The 24690-nt window shown below is 42.4% G+C and overlaps 1 protein-coding gene across 2 annotated transcripts; it reads left to right on the forward strand.

Moving 5' to 3' along the window:
* The first annotated feature begins 240 nt into the window (after positions 1–240).
* On the forward strand, positions 241–19833 carry Septin14 (septin 14). 2 transcript variants are annotated; one of them, XM_021664848.2, is made up of 9 exons: positions 241–300; positions 2575–2692; positions 3497–3692; positions 6388–6574; positions 9351–9512; positions 13246–13342; positions 13930–14098; positions 17211–17343; positions 19512–19833. In XM_021664848.2, the coding sequence occupies exons 1-9, from the start codon at positions 247–249 to the stop codon at positions 19689–19691; spliced, it is 1296 nt and encodes a 431-aa protein (XP_021520523.1). In that variant the 5' UTR covers positions 241–246; the 3' UTR covers positions 19692–19833. The 2 variants fall into 2 exon arrangements, with proteins under 2 accessions (XP_021520523.1, XP_060237272.1); XM_060381289.1 differs by having other exon boundaries at positions 247–300; positions 9351–9506.
* Positions 19834–24690: the final 4857 nt, after the last annotated feature.

The raw sequence follows: 24690 nt of genomic DNA on the forward strand, positions 1-24690 counted from the left end.
TTGTTTTGGGTATTATCGGTTAAACAATGGTACTTTATATACTGACTACCGACTACTTTTTTGAGCACATACAAGCTTGTTTAGGATGAAAGCTCCAACTTCAAACAGGTCAAAGGTGTGAATAGAATGACAGAGTTTGTGTTATCTCTATATTGGATTCTTTAATGGCCTAAGGTTAAAGAATATGATCTTTGTAGGTGGAATTGACAAAGCTTTCTCTCTTTATTTCAGCCTTTTCAGTCTGGGATGGCAGAAAAGTCAATGAACATGTTGACACAAACAAATAACAATGACGATACAGTTAAGTACATCTTTCATATATAACCATGCATTGTGTCCTTTAGTAAGTGGTTTCAAAATATTGACTATAAGTTGAATCAGGTCTGGATAACAAAAGAGGCAGTTTTTGAAAATGAATGAACTTTACTATTGATTATATTTAAATGTAAATGATGGCTTAAACAATTGTTAACATGTTTCTTGACTCTATTGATCTTTGTGTGTGTGTGTACAAAACAGTCTCATTTAAAAGCAAAGGAAACTAAATCAAAATTTAAAGTCACTCTAGGGGTGTTATCAGTTTTGTATCACTGTTGCAAAACACTTCATGGAGAAAGATGTGCAGAGACCCATTCATTCTCCTCCACTGTTCAATTTGTCCCCACCCCTCTGCACCCCACCTCCCCAGATGGGAATGCCGAGGAAGGGTGGGAGACCCTGTTACCAGTGTGAATTCTGCCTCTCTGACAGCTACCTGTGTTGACCACAGAGCCCCTAAGACCAGGGAATTCTATCTCTAGTCAGATGAGTAATTGGAAAATATTTTCTCCTATTCTGTAGTTTGTTTCTTCACTGTCAATCATTTTCTTTGCTGGGCAGAAGACGTCTAATTTATTGCAATCTTAGCTATCAATCTACCTTCCACAGCTCTGATATTCTGGGACTTAGTTCCCAAAAGCAGTTGCACGGAATGACATGCAACATCTCTTTCTGAATTCCTCCAGCTGGCTTTCTGAGCCGCCAGTCTGAAAGTGAGACAGTCCTTCTTTGTGTGTCAGACCAGTTTCTCACTGCGCGAAGTTCTCGGTGGGTTTTGGCGGGCGTTTCCCGCCATGGGCGGACTACTGAAGGCGTTTCCCGCCATGGGCGAACTGCTGAAGGCTCCCAGTGGAAAGGAGACCAGGAGTCGTGACTCCTAGAGAAACGACGAGTCCAGCGTCTTCTCAAAAGAGTGCCCCATTGTGCCACTAGAAGTGTCATCTTAGGGACTTTTTTTTTTAATTTTTAAATTTATTATTTATACACTATACTGCTAGTTCATGTGCCTGCATGCCAGAAGAGGGCACCAGATCTCATTATAGATGGTTATGAGCCATCATGTGCTTGCTGGGAATTGAACTCAGGACCTTTGGAAGAACAGCCAGTGTTCTTAACCTCTGAGCCATCTCTCCAGCCCAGGGACTTTTTTTTGTTGTTGTTGTTGACACAGTTTCTCTGTGTAGCTCTGGCTGTCCTGGAACTCATTCTGTAGATCAGGCTGGCCTAACTCATAGATCCACCTACCTCTGCCTCTTGCATGCTGGGATTAAAGTTGTGCACCACTGTGGGCCTGGCTGGACTCAGAGCTTCTTGAGAACCAGTTTCCCTGGAGATCCCATTGCCACTGTCTGAAGAGACAGCATTTCAGCACAGCACCACTCGTGTGATGGGTCCAGGTTTTCCCTCATCTCTGACCATGCTCTCTGCCATGAAGCTGCATAATTAGCTCCAGGGCACCCTCTGCTCTACTGTCTAAGGCCTCTTAAGTTTCTCCAAGCTTGTCTGAATGTTTTGGCAGTTCTCCAGTTGTTTTGATTCAACCGGCAGGAGAAACTGGTGAGTGCTGAGTGCCCTAAACTGTCATCCTGATTTTTAATGTCCTTTTGTATTTTTGTGAGGTCTGTTTTAATATATCCCTTTTCATCTTTAATTTTAGTTTTGTTTACCATAGTCTTCTGTTTACTGCTTCAGGAGCTGCTGGTAACACATCCCCATCAACAGATCTCAACTCAGAAGTGCCACCAAGCTCTGAGATTAAAGATGTGTGCCACCACACCTGGCTAAAGTTTTTCTTTAGCCAAGATGTTATGTTTAGGCTGGTAGCCGAGGCTGGCCTGGAACTCCCGATCCTCCTGCTTTGAGGCCCTGAGTGCTGGGAACACAGCTGTGTACCACCATATCTTCCTTAGGTTTTCTTAACATAGATACACACTACAGCAATATTAAAATTTTCTTTAATATAGAAAAGCCACTACTATTTTAGAATAAAACCAGGGAGTTTCTCATGGTGTTCTTTTTTTTTTTTTAAATCATGTGATCAGAGGTTGACTCAATTTACTTATAACAATAACATCAACATCTATGTGGGTTGTTTTTGTTTCACTTCATACATTTGCATGGAGAAGACAATGCAGGGATAACCAGCCCTGTTTTTTAAAAATATAATCAGAGTTGTCTTTTCAAATGATGTTTTTTTTTTTTTTTTTTTTTTTTTCTGATTCTAACGAGACCGCTTTTATTTCTCTTCTATCGAAGCAAAACGAGAACATCCGCTGCTTAACCACTCTGGGACATTTTGGGTTTGAATGTTTGCCCACTCAGCTGGTGAGCAAATCTATCCAGAAAGGGTTCTCTTTCAACATTCTCTGCGTGGGTAAGTGCCAAACACCGCATTTAAATTACACTTTCATTTGTCTCCTACTCACTTAAACTGATATCAAACAGCAGTAGATTGATGCTAATTCAAGACAGTTTCTTCACATTTATATTGTTTTTCCTCCCCTTAGAGGCACTGTTTAAATACTGAAGAACCCTTCAGCCTACTTTAGTGGCAAATGTCTTCAATCCTAGCATTATGGCAGCTGAGCAGGCAGATTTCTGCGTGTCTTAGTCAGGGTTCTATTGCTTTGAAGAGACACTATGGCCACAGCGACTCTTAAATAAAAGAAAAGCATTTAAGTGGTGTTTACTTATAGTTTCAGAGGTTTCGTCCGTGATCATCAGGCAGAGAGCATATTTCCGTCCTGGCTAATTCCGCGCTGCGCACATGATGCTGTTTAGATGCAGGGTGCTGGAGAGATAGCGGAGAGTTCCTGATCCATAGGCAGCAGGAAGAGAGAGAGTCTGACCTGGCTTGCACCTTTAAAACCTTGAAGCTCACGCTCAGTGACACACTTCTTCCAACAAGGCCACACCTTCTAATCCTTCTCAAATCAGGCCACTCCCACTTAAGCCACTTTTTGGGGTTCGAGTGCTCTCTCTCTCTCTTTTTCTAAGACAGGGTTTCTCTGTGTAGCTGTGGCCATCCTGCACTTGCTTTGTAGATCAGGCTGGCCTTGAACTCACAGCGATCCACCTGCCTCTGCCTCCTGAGTGCCGGGATGAGAGGCGTGCGCCACCATGCCTAGTTTAGCATACCTTCAATGAGTCTTCAATGATGTGTTTATGTTCATTACAGGAGAAACTGGAATTGGAAAATCAACACTGATCAATACACTGTTCAATACCAATATGAAAGAGAACAAGACCTCCCATTTCTATTCAAAGGTTGGACTTAAAGTGAAGACATATGAACTCCTAGAAAGAAATATTCCCCTGAAATTGACTGTTGTGAAAACAGTGGGGTATGGCGATCAAATCAACAAGGATGCCAGGTTAATGGTTTCTTATTTTTTTAATTTTTTTTTTTTTTTTTTTTTGAGACGGCGTCTTTACTATGTAGCTTTGACTGGCCTGGAACTCCCTACACAGCATCAGGCTGACCTTAAACCCAGAGATATCTGCCTGCTTCTGCTTCCCAAGTGCTGGGGCTAAAAGTATATGTCAACAGGCAGTGTGTTTTGTCATTTTGTTTAAAATCCGTCACATCTCAATGAGTTGTAATAGCTCTAGAAAAGATTTATTTTTCTCATCTTAGTTGTGTGTGTCTATGTGTCACACACACGCACACACGCACACATGCAAGGTGCCTGTAGAGACTAGAGGCCCCGGAGCCTCTTGCAGCTGGAGTTACTGGAGGTAGAAACCACCTGATGGGTGCTAGGAACCGAACTTGTGTCCTCTGAAAGAGCAGCATGTGCTCCTAACCACTGAGCCGTCTCTTCAGCCCTAAATTGTAAAATCCTTCTACGGGAAATTATGTCTTTTCTCCCTAGCTTTAACTCTTTCCTCATTAAATAATATCCTTGTGAAATTGATGCTTTTATGTATCTAGTGTAGTTGTATGATGTAAAGATTTTATTTTATGTAAATGGATGTTTTTGCCTGTATGTATGTCTGTGCGCTACGTGCATGCCTGGTGTCCACGGAGGCCAGAAGAGAGTGTTATATCTCCTGTAATTAAAGTGACAGGGAGTTGTGAGCTCCCACGTGGCTGCTGGGAATCAAACCTGGGTGGTCTGGAAGAGTGTGGCAAGGGAGTGGTCTTAGCTGAGCCACCTCTCCAGCCTGCTCTGCCCCAACCCTGCATCTAAACGGCATCATGTGAGCAGTGCAGAATTAGCCAGGACCGAAATATTCATATCACCAAAGCCAGCAAAGTCTTTTTATTACTTCAGTTTGTTTTTAATTTGTTTTTCAAGACAGGGTACCTCATTGTAGCCTGGCCCTCCTGGAGCTCACTCTATAGACCAGGCTGGCCTCGAACTCAGAGATCTCCCTACCCCTGCCTCCCAAATACTAGGATTAAAGGAGTGCACCACCACGCCAGGCTTGAAGCCAACAAACTCTAAACATTAGTGTGTTTTTTTTCTTTTTTCTTTACAGAGAAGACTAAATAAATACTCCCCATTATTTTGCTGTTTCCGGATAAGTTTTGAACAAAGACTAGCTAGAAGGAAGGAGAGGCGGGTTGCTTTCAGTAGTTATGTTTAGAAAATGAACATTTTAGAAATCAGCTTTGTTCTAATAGACTCTAAACGCTGTTCTGTGGTAGATTAAGATCCACAGAGAGCCTTGCTTTGCGTCAATCCACTGAGATAAATCACCCCAAAATGATGCTTAAAACCATAGACACTCCTTTACAGCTCTGCAGTCCAAAAAATGTCAGGCCTGGCGGTGCCTGTGAGACACTGAAACAGGAGGATTTGCTGTGCGCTTGAGACCAGCCAGAGCTACTCTCCCAGTTTGGTTTCTGTTGCTGCGAATGGAAAACCGTGACCAAAAGCCACTCAGGGAGGAAAGGGTTAATTTGGTGTCCACAACCCAGGTCGCAGTCCACTGAAGGGAAGGCAAAACGCAGGGAGGCAGGAACTGAAGCAGAAGCCTTGGAAAGTGACGCTTACTGGACTGCTCTTCCCGTGCCTCGCTCAGCCTGAACTTCAGACACCATCCGAAGTGAGCTCCGGCCTCCCACATCCATCCTTAGTCAAGAAAATGCCGGGCAGACTTGCGCATGGGCAGTGTGATTTCTCGAGGGGCATTTTCTTAGCTGAGTTTCTTCTTCCCAGATAACCGCAGCTTGTGTCAACTTGACAAAAACCCAACCAGGACAGAGCCAGCGAAAAATCACTCACGGTGTCTTCTGGAGTCCATCTAGAGCATTTAGGCAAAAAGTCCTTTGTTTATTACTGCCCCAGGTGCCAGCTGTCAGTCCTGGCTAAGGCACTACCCCGCACAGCAGTCTCTTCTGGTCTTTCTGGTGTCTTGATGGGCAATTATCACAGGAGTGAAGTGTGTACAGAGCGTCCCAATGACCTTGTCTCAAATTTCTGGTTTATTATTATTAATTTATTATTAATTTTCTTCCTCTCGGGTTTTGCTTTTTTAAAAGATTTATTTTTGCTTTATTTTTTTTTAAAGATTTATTTATATTATGTATGTGAGCGCACTATTTACACCTGCACGCCAGAAGAGGGCATCGGATCCCGGTATAGACGGTTGTGAGCCACCGTGTGGTTGCTGGAAATTGAACTCAGGACCTCTGGTAGAGCAGACAGTGTTGTTAACCACAGAACCAGCTCCTCAACCCCCGTCTCCAACCTCCTAAACTTTGACTTTACTAGGTAGTTCAGGCTAGTCCTACTCAGAGCCGTCCTCCTTCCCTAGCCTCCTGGTGTTAGGATTCCAGGCATGTGCTGCTATGACCAACTTCAACTTTTAAATTACGACTGTGTCCCCTTCTTCCCTGAAATAAAATAACATTCTTTGGGGATCAGGACGTGGATATCATGCATTCTACCAACTGAGCTGCACCCTCCCCAGCTTGGAATTATGTTTTATGGCCATGAAATGCATCAATTTTAGGAAGTGGCAAACTGTTCGGTGAGCACAGTGTTGATTAAATGCTAAGACATCAGATTGATTCGGACTTTATTAACGCTCTGCTAAATGTTTAATTTTGTTTTAAAGCTACCAGCCACTAGTTGAGTACCTTGATGCCCAGTTTGAAGCATACCTCCAGGAGGAGCTGAAAATCAAGCGCTCCTTGGCCGACTATCACGATTCTCGAATCCACGTCTGTCTTTACTTCATTGCTCCAACGGGACATTCTCTCAAGGCCTTGGACCTGTTAACCATGAAGAGCATCGACAAAAGGGTATGTTTGATGCCCGCCTCAGTCTTTCAAGGTTCAATGCATCTTCAGGCATTTATTTATATGCAACTGCCGGCTGTCTTATCTGCATATATTTGAACATCTTTTCTCTTGCTCTTGAAAGCACTTGAATGAATTTTCTAAGGCGTTCCTGACAAAATGCCATAGAGTGGATGGTCGAAATAAATTTTAAAAAATCATTTTTCACATAGTCCAGGAAGCTTGAGTCTCAAGGTGCCAATAATTATCTCCTTGGCTTGTAGATGGCTGGCTGTGTCTTTACTTTTTTTCACATTGCCTGCCTTCCGGTGTCTGTATGTACAGCATTTTTTTTTTTTTTTTTTTGAGACAGGGCCTTATGTAGCCCAAGCTGGCCTTGAACTCATTATGTAGCTGAGGTTGGCTTTGACCTCCTGATTTTCCTTATTCAGTTTTTTCAGTGTTGGGATTAAAAGTATGTACCATTACACTAGTCGAAATTTCTCCTTCTTAGAAGGTTGATAAGCAACCCCACTGTACCAGTCTTAACTTTAGAGTTTCTATTTACAAGTACTGAAACATTTGGAGATATAGAGGATTAAGATGTCAATATATAACATTTAGAGGGAGGGAGATTTAATGTTTGATAGAGTTCATCTTAGCTTTCATTCCGGGTAAATTTAATTAAAACAATGACTGGTATGGGGATGCACACCTGTAATCCCAGCATTTATGGGGATGAGACGGGAGGGTACCTCTGAGTTTGAGGCCAGCCTGGGCTATAATAGTCTACAGGCAGCCTGAGTTGCAGGGTGAGACTTTGCCTCAAACAAACAAGCAAAAACAACAGCAGCAATAACGGACACAACTCAGTCACCCCCCCCCCCCCCCATTTTATCTGTCTGGAGAGAGATACAGGAAAAGCACTAAAATAAAACTTGATTTTTTTTTCTGTGATTAAATTCTAATCAGATGACAGTCATTTGTATATATTTTTAAAACTGAATTTACTATATGGTGCTACAAAATAATCGTGCGAACCTTTGACTGCTACCATTGATGAAATGAAACTTGAAACTTTTTTGATTATGGCTTCAGATTCTCTCAGAGGAGCCTCAGAACACAGAACACGCATGTAGCTGCTGCCTGCTGTGTAAAAGGAGACCCCAAAGCAAAACCTGTGGGATCCGAAGAGACATGTGGACTTGCTTTGTTCACAGAGGGGCTTGCTGTGTAGCTCAGGTTGTCCTAGAAGTCATGATCCTCCTGCCTCAGCCTCCTAAGTGTTGGGATCATAGATGCAACCATAGCAAGTTGGACTTCCTTTGACTTCTTATCCCCATGGTTTTAGAAAAATCTTCAAGTTTTTGTGAGTCCTTGGTGTAAGGACAAGATAAGAACCTTGCTGTAGATGTGAGAACTGACAGTCTAGAGGGAGAGGGTGTCCTGTTGGGCATGGAGGGGCTCTAGGCTCATGTCCACGTGGACCTACAATGACTTGCGTAGACTGTGCCACAGGAAAGGCCGGCTCCTTAAAGGCGTGCACGATCCTGCACTTCAGCTCCAAAGTGCTCAGCTTGTTCTTCAGGCTGTTCTAAAGCCAGAATCAGAAAAGTTTCATGTTTCATTTCATCCATGGCACCAGCCAAAGGTTCACAGAATTATTTTATAGTACCATATAGTAAATTCAATTTTAAAAAATGTCTTCAAATGACTGCCATCTGATTAGAGTGGATAGAGGGGCAGTCGCTTTACGGAAGAATTAGCTGAAGGCTAGGTTCGTCGTATTCATAAGGACAGCGGGATTGGACAACGGGTGATGGGTGTTTTAGCTCAAGTTTTCTCAGTCTCTGTAACACCTTGAATTTAAAGTTTGCATCTGCTTCTATGAGAACACTTAAGTTTTTAATCATAAAATGACACATTTATAACGTAGTTTCATAAAGGCACATGTGAAATGGTCAGAACTTTGACCAGAATACTTTCATTTCTGACCTTATATACGTCACTGCTTGAATTTCTTGTGAGAATATATTCTTGTAAACAGTCAACTAAATGGACGCATATATATAAGAAGTTTAGATTCAGTTCTGTTCATTTGATTACATTTTCTAGTCATTTACTAGACCTCCCTCCCACCCCACCCCCCGTTAGTGGTTTTGGAAAAACACTGGATTTGCCCAAGGATTTGAAAAAATGTGATTTGAGAATTCTAAAATAAAAGCAACCAACTTAAAGCTGATATTTATTTATACCATATCACAGGCTTAAGCAGAAATAGCTATGACTTAGGTAGAGCAAAGGTGTATGAGAGATAGACACTGGTTACTATGTATTTATGGAGAAGTTATTACATCAAGGACAGCTAAGAGAAAAACTTGCCCACCATTTTGATGAAAGCCCTTTTCATCCTTCAGTTTGCTAAGCAATCGGTCTACTGAGCCTTACAGCTTAGATTATGCTAATTCCAGAGGCACTGAGGGCCTGCGAGTTTTAGAAACGAGGCAAGATTAAGACTTCTAAAGCCTGAGCTCTGATAAGAGACGAGGGCTCACAATACAGCTCGGGGTAGAACATTTACCCAGAACAGTCAAGGCTTGAGATTTAGTCCTCGGTACTTCCGCAAAACCAGAAATTCTCTGTGGCTGAGCCTGCCGGGGCACACGTGTGGGTACACCAGCACTCCTCGCCGAATGCCACTGAAGGTCTTGTCACAGCAGCAGCAGCAAACCACACCACAGCCTTTCCCAGGTGTAGAGGGTTTAGACTGAAAGTGGTGACAGTTCTTCCTTCTTCACAGGTGAACATCATCCCACTGATTGCCAAAGCCGACTCACTGTCCAAAAGCGACCTGCAGAGGTTCAAGAGTAACATCATGAGTGAACTGGTCAGCAGTGGCGTCCAGCTGTATCAGTTCTCGATCGATGACGAAGCCACTGCTCAAGTCAGCAGCTCAGTAAACGTAAGCTTCCTTCGTCTGCTGAGCAGGCGCTCTCTCTCACATGTGGGGAGGAGGTACAGTGTGTAATGTTTCCTGTGCTTTATTGACACTTGTATCTGGCAAGAGCCAACAGACAATGTATTTTTCCTCAAAATACATTGTGAGGGAATGTCCCCTCCTCTCACGTCCCCTTCCTTGCCCTCCCTCCTACTTTCTTGGAAGGGTTTCACGTGACCCAGGTTGTCCTTGAATTTACTGTGACATAGATGAGGCTGACCTGAAAGCCCTGATTCTCCTAATTTCTCCTCCTGAGTACTGGGATCACTGTTGGAGGGTTGTATTGTAGATTACCTGTTGGTACTGGAGTCCACAACTCAGCATTTATGTTGGTTTTGGCTTTCTGTAATAGTTTTTATCTGTTGCAGAGACAAGTTTCCCTGATGAGGGGTGAGGACTACACTTATCAGAACAAATATTTAGGTGGCAGTTAGAGATAAAGCTGGCTTAGTAAAGTGGTGGCTGTGGGTTCTTCTCCAAGATCCATGATTGCACTGGCCCTGGGTAGTTGGCTAGGTTTCAGCTAGTAGACATGTTTCCCTCTTGTTGGTCAGATCTTAGTCCAATTAGAGAGCTGTTGGTTCCTGCCAAGGCATGCCTGCCGCCACTGCACTTTCAGGGCTATTGTTTCATGCTGGGTATTGCGGTTCGTTGAGGTCATAGTTGGGAAGGGCTTTTGAAAACCTGCATGATTCCTTCTTGAACCATGAAAGCAAGTCCTCAGAGAGGAAGCTCTCTGGTCAGTTCTAGCTCAGGGGACTCTGGACCCTACATTTAAAAGGCATAGTGTCTTCAGCACCTCTCAGGGGCAACCGAGAGCAATAGGAGTAGTCTGTAATGTTTTGGGAGTTCCTTGAAGAACCCTGACCATCAGCTCAAAAGAGGTCCTCTTACACTTGGCGTTGGGGTTTTTGTTAGGTGGTCTTTGGGTCGGGGGCATAGTCAGGCCAGATGGGAAAATAGCGTTTAAGCTGTAAATGTATATTTAGTCACCGACTTATGTATATAATAGGTATTTTCTTATGTGTTTCCTCTTCTACGTATTTTATGTGAAAAAGTCACATGTAATCTTTTTTAATCTATTGTCTTCAATCAGATATTTTCCACATTTACAATATTGTACATGTCTCAGTACTTTCGTGTGTGTTCTCCCATATACCATTGTGTGAATTGCTACGTTTTTGTTCATTCCACATTTCAGCTAATTATGAAGAATGTTATTATAAACATTTATAGAAAATGTTTGTGTCGGTATACAATTTCTCTTGGGTATATATCTAGAAATAGAATTCTTAGGTTATACGATAACTACATCCAATCATTTGAAGAGCTAGCTATTCTGTTGATTCCCAAAGCACCTGCCCCAGGACTTTTGAGTCCGTTTCTTCACCTTAATTCATACTATATAAATTTAAAAAGATCAGGCTACTTTACTTAGTATGAGCAGAGACTACTGTAGTTTTGATTTGCATTTCGAGTGACTACAGGTGTGAAATGTCTCTTCCTACGTTTATGTATATTTTATGTCTTGAGAGAGACATACATTTAGGCTTTTTGTTCTTTTCAGACTGGAATTTTGCCTTTTCCTTATAAGTTACAAGGGTTTCTTGTATTCTCTCTTTTTCTGTTTCATTGTTTCCCATTATGCTGTAAAGTAGCCTAAATCATTCCACCCATCTCTTTTTGTACTCATTATCCAGTCTCTCTTTATAGCCCCTAACTCACCCCCTTCCCAAACTCCAGTCATCACTATGATACATTTAAATTGATTTTTTTTCAGCATTGTGAATTGAATCCTGAGCTTCTCCGACTGAATTCTCTCTCTCTCTCTCTCTCTCCCTCTCTCTCTCTCTCTCCTTTTTCTCTCCCTCCCTCCCTCTCTTTCAGACAGGGTTTCTCTGTGTAGCCCTGGCTGTCTCAAATCTTTGTAGACGAGGCTAGCCTCAAACTCAGAGATTCACCCACCTCTGCCTTCTGAGTGCTGGGGTCACAGACATGTGCTACCACGCCTGGCTCTTGAATTTTCAAAATTCTTGTATGAGAGGCTATACAGCCCCTGTTTTTCTGTGTCTGGCTTATTTCACTGAACATAGATAGTATCCTCCAGCTCCATTAAATATTAAAAATAATATTTCGTTATTTTATATCATGGGTGATTTGCCTGCATGTCTGTCTATGTACCCGTGTGTGGCCTGGTCCCCTTGGGAGAGAGGAGAGCAGACCCTTTGGAACTAGAGTTACAGATGACTGTGAGCCACCCGTGGGTGCTGGGAATTGAACTTGGGTCCTCAGGAAGAGCAGGCTGTGCTCTTAACCACTGACCCCTTGTCTCTGCACCCCCATCCAGCTCCCTTTTGTAATAAGCTCTTATTTACCATTGAGAGTGCGTATATAGACTATGCCTTCTCGATCCTCTCATCCATCCGTGAACACCTTTTTTTTTTAATGTCTTAGTTATTATGAATAATGGCACAATAAATATGGGTGTTCAGACATTCGTTCATTGCGCCAGTTTCTTTTTCTTTGTATAACTAGAAATGGGGTGGTTGAATCATATTGTAGATCTATTTTAGATTTTCTTAAAAAGTTTTGTTAACTGCACTGATTGGTATTTATATGGCGTGTGTGTGTGCTTGTGTGTGTGTGTGTGTGTGTGTGTGTGTGCACCTGTGGAAGCCAGAGCACAACCTCTGGTGCTGCCTTCTGTTTTTGAGGCAGGGTCTCTCACTGGCTCGGGTGTTACCAAGTATGGTGGGCTGACTGGCTGGCAAGCCCCTGGGATCTCTCTGCCTGTTCTCATTTCCTGGGTGTTGCGATTACAAGCACAGGCCACCATGCCTGGTTTTCTATGTGGGATCAGACTCAAGTTCTTCTGCTCACACAGTAGGCACTTTATCAATGAAGCTCTCTCCCTGGCCCTCCTGAAGACATATGTGATATTGATTTTTAGCATATGTTATGCTGTGTACCCATTAGCTAATAAAAATCAATTTTTTGAGGCAGGAGTTTACTATTTAGCTCAGACAATCCTGGGGTCACTCTGTGGACCAGCCTGACTTTGATGCCTCTGCTTCCTGAGTGCTGGGATTAAAGGTGTGCAGCATTATGCCCAGCTTAATTTTTATTTTTAATAGTTTTATCTGCTATTTATATATTATTAGTAAGAATGTTCTCTAACTGGGCATGGTGGAGCGTGTCTTTAATCCCAGCATTCGAGAGGCAGAGAAAGGTGAATCTCTGTGAGTTCGAGGCCAGCCTGGTCTACAGAGTGAGTTCCAGGACAGCCAGGGCTGCAAAGAAAGACCATCTTTTGAAAACCTAAAAAAAGAAAAAAAGAGAGGTTTTCATATCAACTCATTAATATTGTCTTCGTGTTTAGTGTAAAGACAATGAGAAAAAAATATGTATATTAACAATTCAATCTTTTTTTTTATCTTTGTACTGCATGCATCAGGATGCCTTTAGGAAATACTAGGTAGGTAGTTTTTATTATACGCCAGCCTGAGATTAATGCTTACAAAAATCAATTAGCAAATGTTTTCTCTAAGTGTTAAAACCTGACACAGGGTAGACTATTTGCCTGTTAAATGTATTGGACTAGCCTCACCTCTGCTCTTTCCATACAGAAAGAAAAGAGCAACACCGCAAGCCATATTGCTTTGAGGGAGTTTAACTTGTATCATTTTAATTTGTCCAGGGGGTGTTACCTTTTGCTGTGGTAGGAAGCATGGAGGAGGTGAAAGTTGGAAAAAGGACGGTCAAGGGTCGTCATTACCCTTGGGGAGTTTTGCAAGGTAAATATGAAATCGTGTTTCACGGTGATTAAATCCAATATATACTGTGTCATTTATAGTCTCAAGACAGAATTTTGATCTGGGCAAGCATTGATAACCCTAGCTAATTTGTAGGTCAGTAGTTGCAAATGACACAAATTTTCTTTCATTTAAGCACCCCAGTTAGAGCCGTGGTCCTCACCCTTCCTAATGCTGTGATCCTTTAATACAGTTCTCCATGTTGTGGTGAACCCCAACCATAATATTTTTGTTGATACTTTGCAATTTTCTACTGTTATGAAACATAAAGTAAATATACGATATGCTGGATGTCTGATATGTGGCCCCTGTGAAAGGGTCATTTGACCCTCAAAGGGGTCGAGACCTACAGGTTGGGAACTTCTGGCTTAGAGTCTCTCTCTCTCTCTCTCTCTCTCTCTGATCCTTTTGCATAGGAAATTGCCAGCATCTGGCTTAGACCTTATCTACCAAGTCCTTTGTTAACCAATGTGCCACATGCACATGGTCTCTATCCTCCTGAAACATGCCATTCAGGAAAAGAACAACAGCCTCCCTAATTGAATTTATACTGGTTTTATTTTGACTAGTGGAAAACGAAAATCACTGTGACTTTGCGAAGCTCCGGGACTTGCTTCTGTGTACTAATATGGAAGACCTGAAAGATCTAACCCACACTCAGCACTATGAATGCTACAGGAGCAACAGGCTGCAGAAACTGGGCTTCAATGACATGGGCCCAAACAATCAGCCAGTGAGGTGAGTGAAAACATTGCTAATGGGCTGGTGAGATGGCTCAGTGGTTGGTGGCGCTGGCTGCTCTTGCAGAGGACCCGGGTTCAATTCTCAGCACCCACATGGCGCCCTACAATGATCTGTGACTCTGGTCCTAGGGGGTCCAATGCCCTCTGATGGCTAGTGTGGCCACCTGGCATGCACAAGCTATGCAGACATACGTGCAGACACACATAAAATTAAAAGTAAACAAAGCTTTAAAGAGAAGTCGCTGTTGCATATGAACTGATCATTTAGGATGCCCTAAAACCCACAAAGTATGCTCACTCAAGAATGAGGATGTGGCTCGTCACAGACTTTTAGATTTTTAATCGTTTTTGGACCCAGATGGAAACATCAGGAGCAGCTTCGATGACAGGGCTCATTTATTTGCTGGAGCAGTGGTTCTCAACTTTTGGGACTCGAGCCCTTTGGGTCAACAATTAGTAACGATGAAAAGGCATCCTGCATATCAGATATTTACATCATGATTCATAACAGCAGCAAAATTACAGTTATGAAGAAGCAATGAAAATAATTTTATGGTTGGGGTCACCACAACATAAGGAACTATATTAACGGGTCACAGCATTAAGAAGGCTGAGAACCACTGTGCTAGAGTGCATCCAATGCTGCATGTTTTGAACTGTGAACTCCAGGGCAAACATATTAAAAAAAAAACATTTGTGTTTGTGCAACACAGAGGTTCACAGAGGAGTATTTAAGTATTAGCATTTATTAATACAATTAACAAAGGCTTTGAGAAGAACTTGCTGGAAAGTCATTGAAAAGCAGTTTTATAGGTTTGTGTTGGGGATGGCTCAACCGTTAAGAGCACTGGCTGCTCTTCCAGGGGCGTAGGGTGAATTCTCATAACCCACGTGACAGCTCACAGATGTAGCTTGATTCCAGGGAATCCAACACCCTCACACAGACAAACACTCAGGCAAACACCAGGGCACATGAAATAAAAATAAGTAATAAGAAAAGAAAAGCAGTTCTCTAAAGTGTTGGAAGTCAAGTGGAAAAGCCTAAGAACAGAACATTTAAGTCTGAGTAATAACATTTTGACTTCAAAAGTATGAATAGTACTGTTCGACTATATTCATGTTGTAACAGTGTGGCTTTCTGGAGACAACCAAAGCTGAACCATCTTTGTATGTGTATGTATGTGGATATGTATATATGTGCATGTGTGTTGTGAGACAAATTTTTTTCCTGGAGAGATGCAACACATACACATGCTCATATGCTCACATGTGCGCACACACAGACAGACATGCACGCATGTATGCTCATGTACCCTGACCCCAGAAAGGGATCCCAGGTGTAGGTTTACTTACAAGGAGCAAGGATAACTCATGATCAAAAAGCCCACACCAGCCCTCAGCGGCACCTCATAGAAACCGCAAAACTGGGGCTCCCCTGAGCTTGCAGGCAACTCCACAGTCCAAACACATCTCTATCCACAGTCTCCACCCCCAGAAACTGTTGACTTCCTTGTATGTGGTTGGTAGGGGATCTCAGAAATCTTCTCATCCCTTCCTTCCTTCCTTCCTTCCTTCCTTCCTTCCTTCCTTCCTTCCTTCCTTCCTTCCTTCCTTCCTCTCTCCCTCCCCCCTCCTTTCCTCCCCCTTCCTTTCCTCCCTTTCTTCCTTCCCTCTTTCCTACCTTCCTTCTTTTCTTCCTTCCTCTCTTCCTTCCTCTCTTCCTTCCTTCCTTCCTTCCTTCCTTCCTTCCTTCCTTCCTTCCTTCCTTCCTCTCTTTCTTTTTGTTCTTTTATGTGATCTCCTGTTTATCACCCTCCTGGGTTCTGGACTCCTTCCCGGGGCAAATGTTTCAGTTTGTAGAGAATGTCATGATTGGGAGGACGGCTGTGGTACAGTGACGTGTTTGTCACTGGGGGGCCAGAAGCCCATGTTGAATGTCTTTGTCAGTCACTCCCCGTCTTATTTTTTGAAACAGAATCTCTCATTAAGCCTGGACTTTGCAGATTTGGCTAGGCAGTGTGGTCAGTGAGCCATCCTCCTGATCTGTTTCCCCAGCCCTGGGCTTATAGGCCTGTACTGCTGCAACACAGCTTTAATTTTTTTTTTTTTTCATTTGGGTTCTGAGGATCTAACTCAGATATGTGTGTGAGGAGGGGGCAGAGCCACTGACTGAGCCAGTGGTTCTCAACCTTCCTAATGCTGTGACCCTTTAATACAGTTCCTCACGTCGTGGTGACCCCAACCATAGAATGATCTCATTAGTCCTTCATATCTGTAATTTTGCTACTGTTGTGAATCGTAGTGTAAACAGCCCCCGTATGCTCTCTGTGGGGGTTGTGAGCCTCAGGTTGAGAACCTCTGCCCCGAACCAGCTCCCCAATCCTGCACTATGCTAAGCTAGTTATATTTTACAGGATACCTTGCTTGCTTTAATTGAATTATTTTGAAAACAGTTTCATACCTTTTTTCCTAAAACCCTGTTGTCCAAAGATAGGAAGAAACAGCTAGTTGTGGTGGCAAATGCCTTTAATCCCAGCACGTGGACAAAAGAGATGGGTGAGTGAGTCTCTCTAAGTCAAGGACAGTTTGTTCTGCATAACGAGTCCCAGGAAAGCCAGAGCTGTATAGTGACACTCTGTCTCAAAAACAAAACAAACAAATCAACAAAACAAGCCACCACCACCAACAAAACCCCGGGGAAATAAAATATCAAGTACAGGAGTAAGAAATCACTGACATAGGGTTTCAAATTTTAGTGGTCAGTCAGATACTCAAATAATTAATATCAGTTTTCACATCACATCATGTAGAAATTTGTGGTGTTACTACACAGAATACTGATGTCACTTTAGAAACATAGATACATAGTTTACATGCTAATTCACATTAGCATTTAAAGTAATTTAAACATTTTTTAACATTTATTTATTTTGTGTGTATGTGTGTGTGCATGCATGCAGAGGTCAGGGGACAACTTGCAGGAGCTGATTTTTCTCCTGTCCTGAGGATCAGCTCAGGCTCTGTAGCAAGAGCCCTCACCTTGCTGAGCTATCTCACTGGCCCTTTATTAGCATTTAAATATGAGAATAACAAACTTTCATTTTTAGTTTTCAAGAGATGTATGAAGCCAAAAGACAAGAGTTCCATGACCAGTGTCAGAGGGAGGAGCAAGAACTGAAGCAAACTTTTATGCTACGAGTCAAGGAGAAGGAGCTGACCTTTAAGGATGCGGAAAAGGAGGCACGTATGACCCATCTCACGTCCATTCTCTGTGTCCTGGGTGTTCCTCTGGTGATGCATCCTAGAGATTAGTGGGTTTTTGTTCTGGAAACTTTCTCTCTCTCTAAAAGCAGCAATTCAGTACCTAGGATCTTAACATAGCCTTTATGAAATGATAGCCTGAAATTATATTATTTTTCTTGAGCATTTTGAGTTTGTCTTTTGAATGCACCATGTCTCTGACATAACCAGGCAGGGGCTGCTCTCCTTCATCCAGCACCTCTTCTGCTGATAGCTCTCCCAGCATGGAACCCAATAGTCTGGGGACTGTCTTAATCAGGGCTTTATTGTTGTGGAGAGACACCTTGACCACAGCAGCTCTTATAAAGGAAAGCATTTAATTGAGGCTGGCTTACAGTTCAGAGGTTTAGTCCATTATCATCCTGGCCAGAAGCATGGCGGCATGCAGGTAGACATGGTGCTGGAGAGGTAGCCGAGAGTTCTACATCTGGATCCCCAACAGGAAGAGATTGCCAAATTGGGTGTGGCTTGAGCATCTGAGACCTCAAAGCCCACCCCCTAGAGATGCACTTTCTCCAACAAAGCCACACCTACTCCAACAAGGCCACACCTCCTAAGTGTCACTTCCCATGAACCTAGCAGAAGGGATCTTGGGGCTGCCCCATCTTCATAGCTCCATTAGGCATTGAAGTAAGTGGATTCCCTCTGTAGTAGCCATGATCCTGTGACAGCCTCCCTCCTCTCCCCACTAACGATGATATCTTTTGAAACCCATGTGAAGACTTCTTGATCTCACAGCTCTTGCCTTGTGTATGCCCATAGAATTAGCATCACCTGTTAGAACCCAAGAGTTACAATTTGTACCTTCAAGAGCATCAGATGGAGCCATAAGCCGTACCTGGTCTCCCTTGAGATTGGCTGGAGGTTATTACTGAGTACTGGGGCAGAACACAGCAGTGAATTCTGAGGTCCCTGGGACACCTGTCCAGAGAGTTTGCCTGAAGGCCTCCCAAACCCCTCAGGGCTAGTCTTTATCATATTGATCAATAAACTAGTTTCTAACTATATTAATCTTTTTAGCAGAGGGTTGTTTGGACATATCCTGAGTATTCTTTTGAAAACTTCCTTATATTGATGATTTTTATATACTAAACTTGAGATAATTTACCTAGTTGCACTTTGTCATGAATTCAATCTTTCATTTCTGTTCTCTCTCATTTTACTACATGCAGCTCTCTAAAACCACACAACACCTCATGTGCTTTGCTAATTAAGTGTCTCTTTTGCACTTACCACCAAGCCTCAGGACCCGAATTCAATTCTTGGAGTCCGCGTGGTGGAAAGACAGAAATGCCTCTTGCAAGCTGTTCTCTCACAGGGCAGCTTCTGCTTACCCCACACCATCTGAAATAATGTAATAAACATAATCATTTAGTTTTACAAATTAGGGGAGGCTCGTTTCATACCAACTTTCTGCATTCAGTTTTAATGTAAACCAGAATGGAATTATCCATGCTGAATGATGTGTAATCTAATTAAGTTTCAAAATGGACCAGTTTTGTTCCAGCAAGGTGGCTCAGCATGTAAGGGTGCTTGATGCTGAGCCTGGTGACCTGAGTTAGATTCTAGAATCTCCACAGTGGAAGGAGAGAACCAACTACAAACAAAATCTCAAAAGAATATAGCCAACTTGAATCAGCATAATAAAACTTCGCTTTTAAACCTGAAAGAAAAGCAACTTTCCAACACCCATCTGGGTTTTGCTCCCGATTTCTGCTTTTTGCAGCCCTCTTCTGCCTTTAAACTCCCATTTTGCTCATCCCCTTGACACCCTTATTATATTTCATATAATAGAATATTAATGTAGAATACTAAAATAATAAGTCCCTTAGCCTGGCCTGTTGCCCAACTCTAGAAACAGAAATAGAAGCCAATTATACTATGAAGCTTAGTTTTTGTAATTTTACCTTTTGACAGTCTTTGGGCTACTCCAAGGTGACTGCTAACACCTTCCAAACTTTGAGGAGTAGAGGAGAGATGCCCTTGACCCCTTTTAAGGGCTTCTGTAGTCTTTGCAGAAGCCCAAGGATTGCAAATATGTTTTTCTAGGGTCATCCTCTCCTTTTTGTGAGTCTTTGTGAGTCCAGGATGGACTTCTCATTTTATAGCTGCAGGACAAGTTCGAGCACCTGAAGAGAATCCAGCAAGAGGAGATCCTGAAACTGGAGGAAGAGAGAAGGAAACTGGAGGAGCAGATCATTGAGTTTTATAAAACGAAGGCTGCTTCTGACACGACACAGGCTCAGGTGTGCACCAACCTAAAGAAGGACAAAGAGCGTAAGAAATGACTTTGTCTTGCCGTCTTGTCAATCGCCCTCTACCCATATGTATACTCACGAGCTTGTCTTCGTAGCACTTAACTTTGACTGGAATTCTGATTTTTATCAGAAATTATTCAGCACGTGCCATTCTCTGTAAGAGTGTCAGATACTGGGGAGGAAGACATCTTGTGTGTTTTGTTGGATGATGAAACATAGACTAGCACTCAGTAGCAGCCAGGAAATGCTTTATTAATCAGAATAGCCAAGAAGTATGTAGCATAGTAGAAACAAATATGGGCAGACAGAACACATTCCTTTGCCATAGCTTTGACTCCCGTGGGGATTTTTACAATTCCTGTCTCCTTAGAGTTTTTCCTTTATGTTTCTGTGTGTATTTTTGTTGTTGTTGTTTGTTTTTGAGGCAGGCTTTCACTGTGTAGTCCTATTTGGTCTGCAACCCTGTGTGTGTGTGTGTGTGTCTGTGTGTGTGTGTATGTGTGTGTGTGTGTGTGTTTGAGACAGGATTTCTCTGTATAGCTTTGGTTGTTCTGGGCTCACTTTGTAGACCAGATTGGCCTCTGCCACTCTGGCCTCTCCCAGAGTGCTGGGATTACAGGCGTGCACCACCGTGCCTGGCAACCTGCAACTCTTTTATGTAGAGCAGGCTGGTCTTGAACAGTGATCCTCCTGATTCTGGCTACTGAGTGCCGGGATTATGAGCATAAACCACCATAGCTGACTCTATTGAATTTTCTTCAGGATGCATTGGCATAAAATACTTTTATGAAAGGTAATTATTAATTATTCCCTTATCAAATTCTACTGATGACAATTCTTGATAACTGTAATTGCAACACAGCATTATGTTTTGATTAGACTGTCTATGCATTGGCATCAGACGTGTCGAAGTATAAAGTGAAAGATTCAAAACCGAGATAGGAATAGAATAGAGCGCTAATTTTATGCTTTTGAAGATTCTGGCTATATGTTAAAAGCTTAGTGAATATACAGTATAGAATATTTTTTTTTATCCTGTTTAAAAACCTCCCTTCTGATCTTATATCCTGAGGGCTTTTTAGAATTTAAATGTGTTTTTTTTTTTCACTTACTTATTTGACATTTTGGTGGTGAGCCCAGGATTTAAGGCTGAACCATCTCTTCATCCTCAGTTGTTCGTTTGAATGTGGTTGACCTTCACCATGATTCATTCTGTTACAGTGCAGCCGTTGAGGGCCTTTGTCTCTGTGTACTTCAACTACATTTAGATCAATACTTTCTCATGGTCCTGAGTAAAATACAGTGCTAATGAAATTTTAACACTGTATGCATTTCAAGTGTGGCATTTAAGGCTTTTGCTATAAAGACTCAAGATACTTTAAAATTTATATGCATAATGTCATGATGCATGATGTGAAAAGTAATGAGAAAAAAATCTACAATTAGTCTCACATATGTTGGTAAGCCATCTTAAGATTGGAAGAGAAAGAAATGTAATACATGAATATTGTAGTGGAAAGCATATAAGAAAAAAAATTTTGTTCTGATCATTTATATAGCCATTCCTATGTAGAATGTAGACCAATTCTTGACACACAGTTAGTGGTGTAAATAACTCCAGTAATCGTGTGTTACCTGTATGTATGCATGGATAGTTTAATTTAGATAACTGACTTTTAAATGCATTATAGTGTATCACTGCTTTTCAACGTAGCTGTGAGTTTTTGCTGAAATACTTTCACATTGCCATTCTTTAACCTTAATGCAGTGTTTTTAAAATGGAAACCAACAAAATTAGATACATAAAATCAATAAAATTCATGTTGTGTCTTAGTTATTTTTTTCACTCCTCTAATCAAATTACTTTATAATGGTAATTTAAAGAAGAAATCCCTATTTCAACTGCATACAGGGGTCCAGTTTATTATGGTTGGGAAGGAATGAAGGCCAGCTCAGTTTCCATCATGTTAGGAAAGACAGAAAGTGGCTAAGACACATTCCCAGTGCCCAACTTCTTTTAGCTGTTTCACATTTCCTGAAGCTTTCTTGACCTCCCAAAATAACATCACCAAGTGAGGCCCAAACGTGAAAAACATGAACATAGAGGGAAAGTTCCAGATTCAAGCCTCAGCATTCTCTCAGTGGACCAACGTGGAGTGGTCATCTCATAATACAGGATGGATTTAGTCCATTTGCAAAAGTCCCCAAGCCATACCAGGTCTCACATTTTCCAAAAGTCTAAGTCCATAGTCTTTTCTGCCTCTAAAAACAAACTCCTTACTGTGATCACCTGTCAAATTATGTAAATAAAAAAACAAGGTTATATATCCAAGGTAAAATATCAGAGATCAAACCTCTCTAAAGAGAGGCGTTGGAAGGTAGAAAGGAGGGATTGGACCAAACCAACACTGAAACAGCAGAGCAAACTCCATGTTCAGTATCTGGGGCACACGTTGGGGTTATCTGGATTCCAGTGGGTGTGGTCTGCCTCATCCCTGAGGCCTTGCCATGTGGCCTATATCTTAGGCTGGCTTCATTCATGCCCTGTTCCGTTGCTTAGAAAACATACCTCGTTCTCTGCATCTCCAGCATTGATGTTTTGAAGCTTTAGGCCCTCCTCTTTGTGACAGGGTCTTATGCTGTATCCCTAGATGGCCTGAAACTTGCTATGTAGACCAGGTTGGCCTAAAATTAAGGGATCTACCTGGCTTTGCCTGCCAAGTGCTGGGATTAAAGGCATGCATCATCATGCCCAGCTTTTAGCTTCACTCTTGCAGCTTCATTCACTCCCCACTTCTGTAGTCAGTTTGACCCTGACGCACGTTGCGTGGCTTCTGAGCCATAGTGATCCTGCATACCTACAAAACCAGTACCATGTGGATGATGCCATGGGCAGCTACCAGCTGGGGCTCACTCATGGAGCAGTGCTACAGCAACTTCTAAGTGCTTGGACACCTGAAGCCAGGAAAACACCTCACTCGCTTGGGTGACCATGTGGTAGCAGGGCACCCCAGTGGCACTCTCTTCTCAAAGGAAATAAATTTACAATTTGCTATCCTGGAACCTAAGGTAGGTGGCATTTGGCCAATTTCCTACTGTCCCAAGAAAAGTACTTGGTTTCTCTTCAGTGGGCACAGATCTCCTTAGCAATACACTTTTCATGTTTGTGACTTTTAATTTGAAATTTTCCTGGTCAGGAGCCATGTTCTTTTTCCCTCCTAATTATCATTGTCCACCTGACTAAAATCAGTCAGCGATAATCATGCCACATTTGACTGTTACACTGACTTGAAATTTCCTCTGGCAAATTTAATTAGTTCATTTTTTTTAATCTTTTTTTTTTGAGACAGGGTTTTCCCGTGTAGTTGTGGCTGTCCTAGACTCACTTTGTAGACCAGGCTGGCCTCAAACTCACAGCAATATGCTTGCCTCTGCCTCCCTGAATGCTGGAATTAAAGGTGTGTGCCACCATACCTGGCTTAGTTCAATACATTTAAACTTAGCCTCTGACAAAGTTTTAGAGCATAAACAAAATATATATATAGATTTTTTTTTTACCGGTATATAAGATAAACAGCATTTGGGATAATTGCCAATAATTTTTTTCCCACATGAAACCTCCTAACTGGTCTTTAGTACAGGCGTTCTGGTTGTCTTAGTTATTTTTCTGTTGCTGTGATAAAATACTATAACCAAAAAATTTACTATAACCAAGGCAACTCATAAAAGAAAGACTTTACTTGGGCTTACATTTTCAGAGGACTAAGAGTCCGTTAGGGCAGAGAAGCATGGTAGCAGGCAGGGCTGGTGGCCAGAGCAGGAGGCTGAGAGATCACATGCTCACAGCCTAAAGCAGAGAGAATGAAGGGAAAGTAGTGCGAGGCTAGGAACTGTCAAAGCCCACCCCAATGATGTATTCCTTCAGCAAATCTGCGCCACCTCCCTAAATGGTGCCACCAACTTGGAACCAAAGTGTTCAAATGCCTGAGACTACGGGAGATGTTTTATATTCAACCCGCCACACAGGTTTTCTGAGCTGCCGCTAACGTCATCTATTAAACATTCAAAGGCTTCTGTAGACCACAGCTCTAAATTCTCCCAACTTCCTTCTACAAACTCGTACAAAAGGTCCAAGAACCTCATGGTCAGGCTTAGTTGCAATAGCCATGCTTCTCTAGTACCAATTTCCTTTATTACTCCCTGTCTTAGTTATTTTTTTATTGCTGTGATAAAGCAAAGCACCATTGCCAAGACAATGAAGGAAGGAAGGGTTTATTTTGGGTTAATGGGTCCAGAGGAATAAGAGTCCATCATTAAGGCGGGGAAGTGAGGCAGCAATCAGGCATGGCAGCTGGAACTGAGAGCTAAGGCCTTGCATCTTGAACCACAGAGAGGAAGCAGAGAGAGAACTTAAATGGCACACCTCATTAAACTCTGAAGGTCTGCCTCTAGGGACATACTTCCCATAGCGAGGTTTCACCTTCTAGGCTTCTTCAAGCATCACCAACTGGGGACCAAGTATTCAAATGCCAGAGACTGCAGGGGACATTTCTCAGTCAAACCACTGGAGTGCGTTTTCCGTCACTGTGGACAAGTTACGTGACCCAGACAACTTGTAAGAATAAAGATTTTTGGCCAGTGGTTTTTCATAGCTCAGTCTGTCATGGTGTGGGTAAAAGCACTTCAGTTCACATCGTGGAAGGCTGGAAACAAAGCTACAGACGGGAAGAAGCCAAGGATAATACACTGCAGAGGTCCCACCTTTAGTGTACTGCTTCTCCGGATGGGCTCTGCCAAGCAAAGTTTCCACAATGTCCCCAAAACACCACCATGAGCCAGAGACCGATCATTCAAACCAGGGCCTTGATGATATTTTCTATTGGAGCCACACTGGGTGAAAACTATCCCTCTGCCACGTCCCATTACTTCATGGAAGTAAATATGTACACAATAGACGCACAAGCATGTGCTCATGTCGGTCTTCATGCACACTTTGTCATGATTGCATGTGTATGCATGCTAGATTGTC

Source organism: Meriones unguiculatus, chromosome 4 (genome assembly GCF_030254825.1).
Source record: "Meriones unguiculatus strain TT.TT164.6M chromosome 4, Bangor_MerUng_6.1, whole genome shotgun sequence".
In the NCBI taxonomy this organism is placed as follows: domain Eukaryota; kingdom Metazoa; phylum Chordata; class Mammalia; order Rodentia; family Muridae; genus Meriones; species Meriones unguiculatus.

What these genes read in the sequence shown, in the direction of transcription:
- Septin14 (XM_021664848.2), top strand. Translation starts at nt 247, where the DNA reads ATGGCAGAAAAGTCAATGAACATGTTGACACAAACAAATAACAATGAC. An exon ending in TTTCAACATTCTCTGCGTGG is followed by an intron (nt 2,693 to 3,496) that starts GTAAGTGCCAAA and finishes TGTTCATTACAG; the next exon opens with GAGAAACTGGAATTGGAAAA. An exon ending in CCCTTGGGGAGTTTTGCAAG is followed by an intron (nt 13,343 to 13,929) that starts GTAAATATGAAA and finishes TATTTTGACTAG; the next exon opens with TGGAAAACGAAAATCACTGT.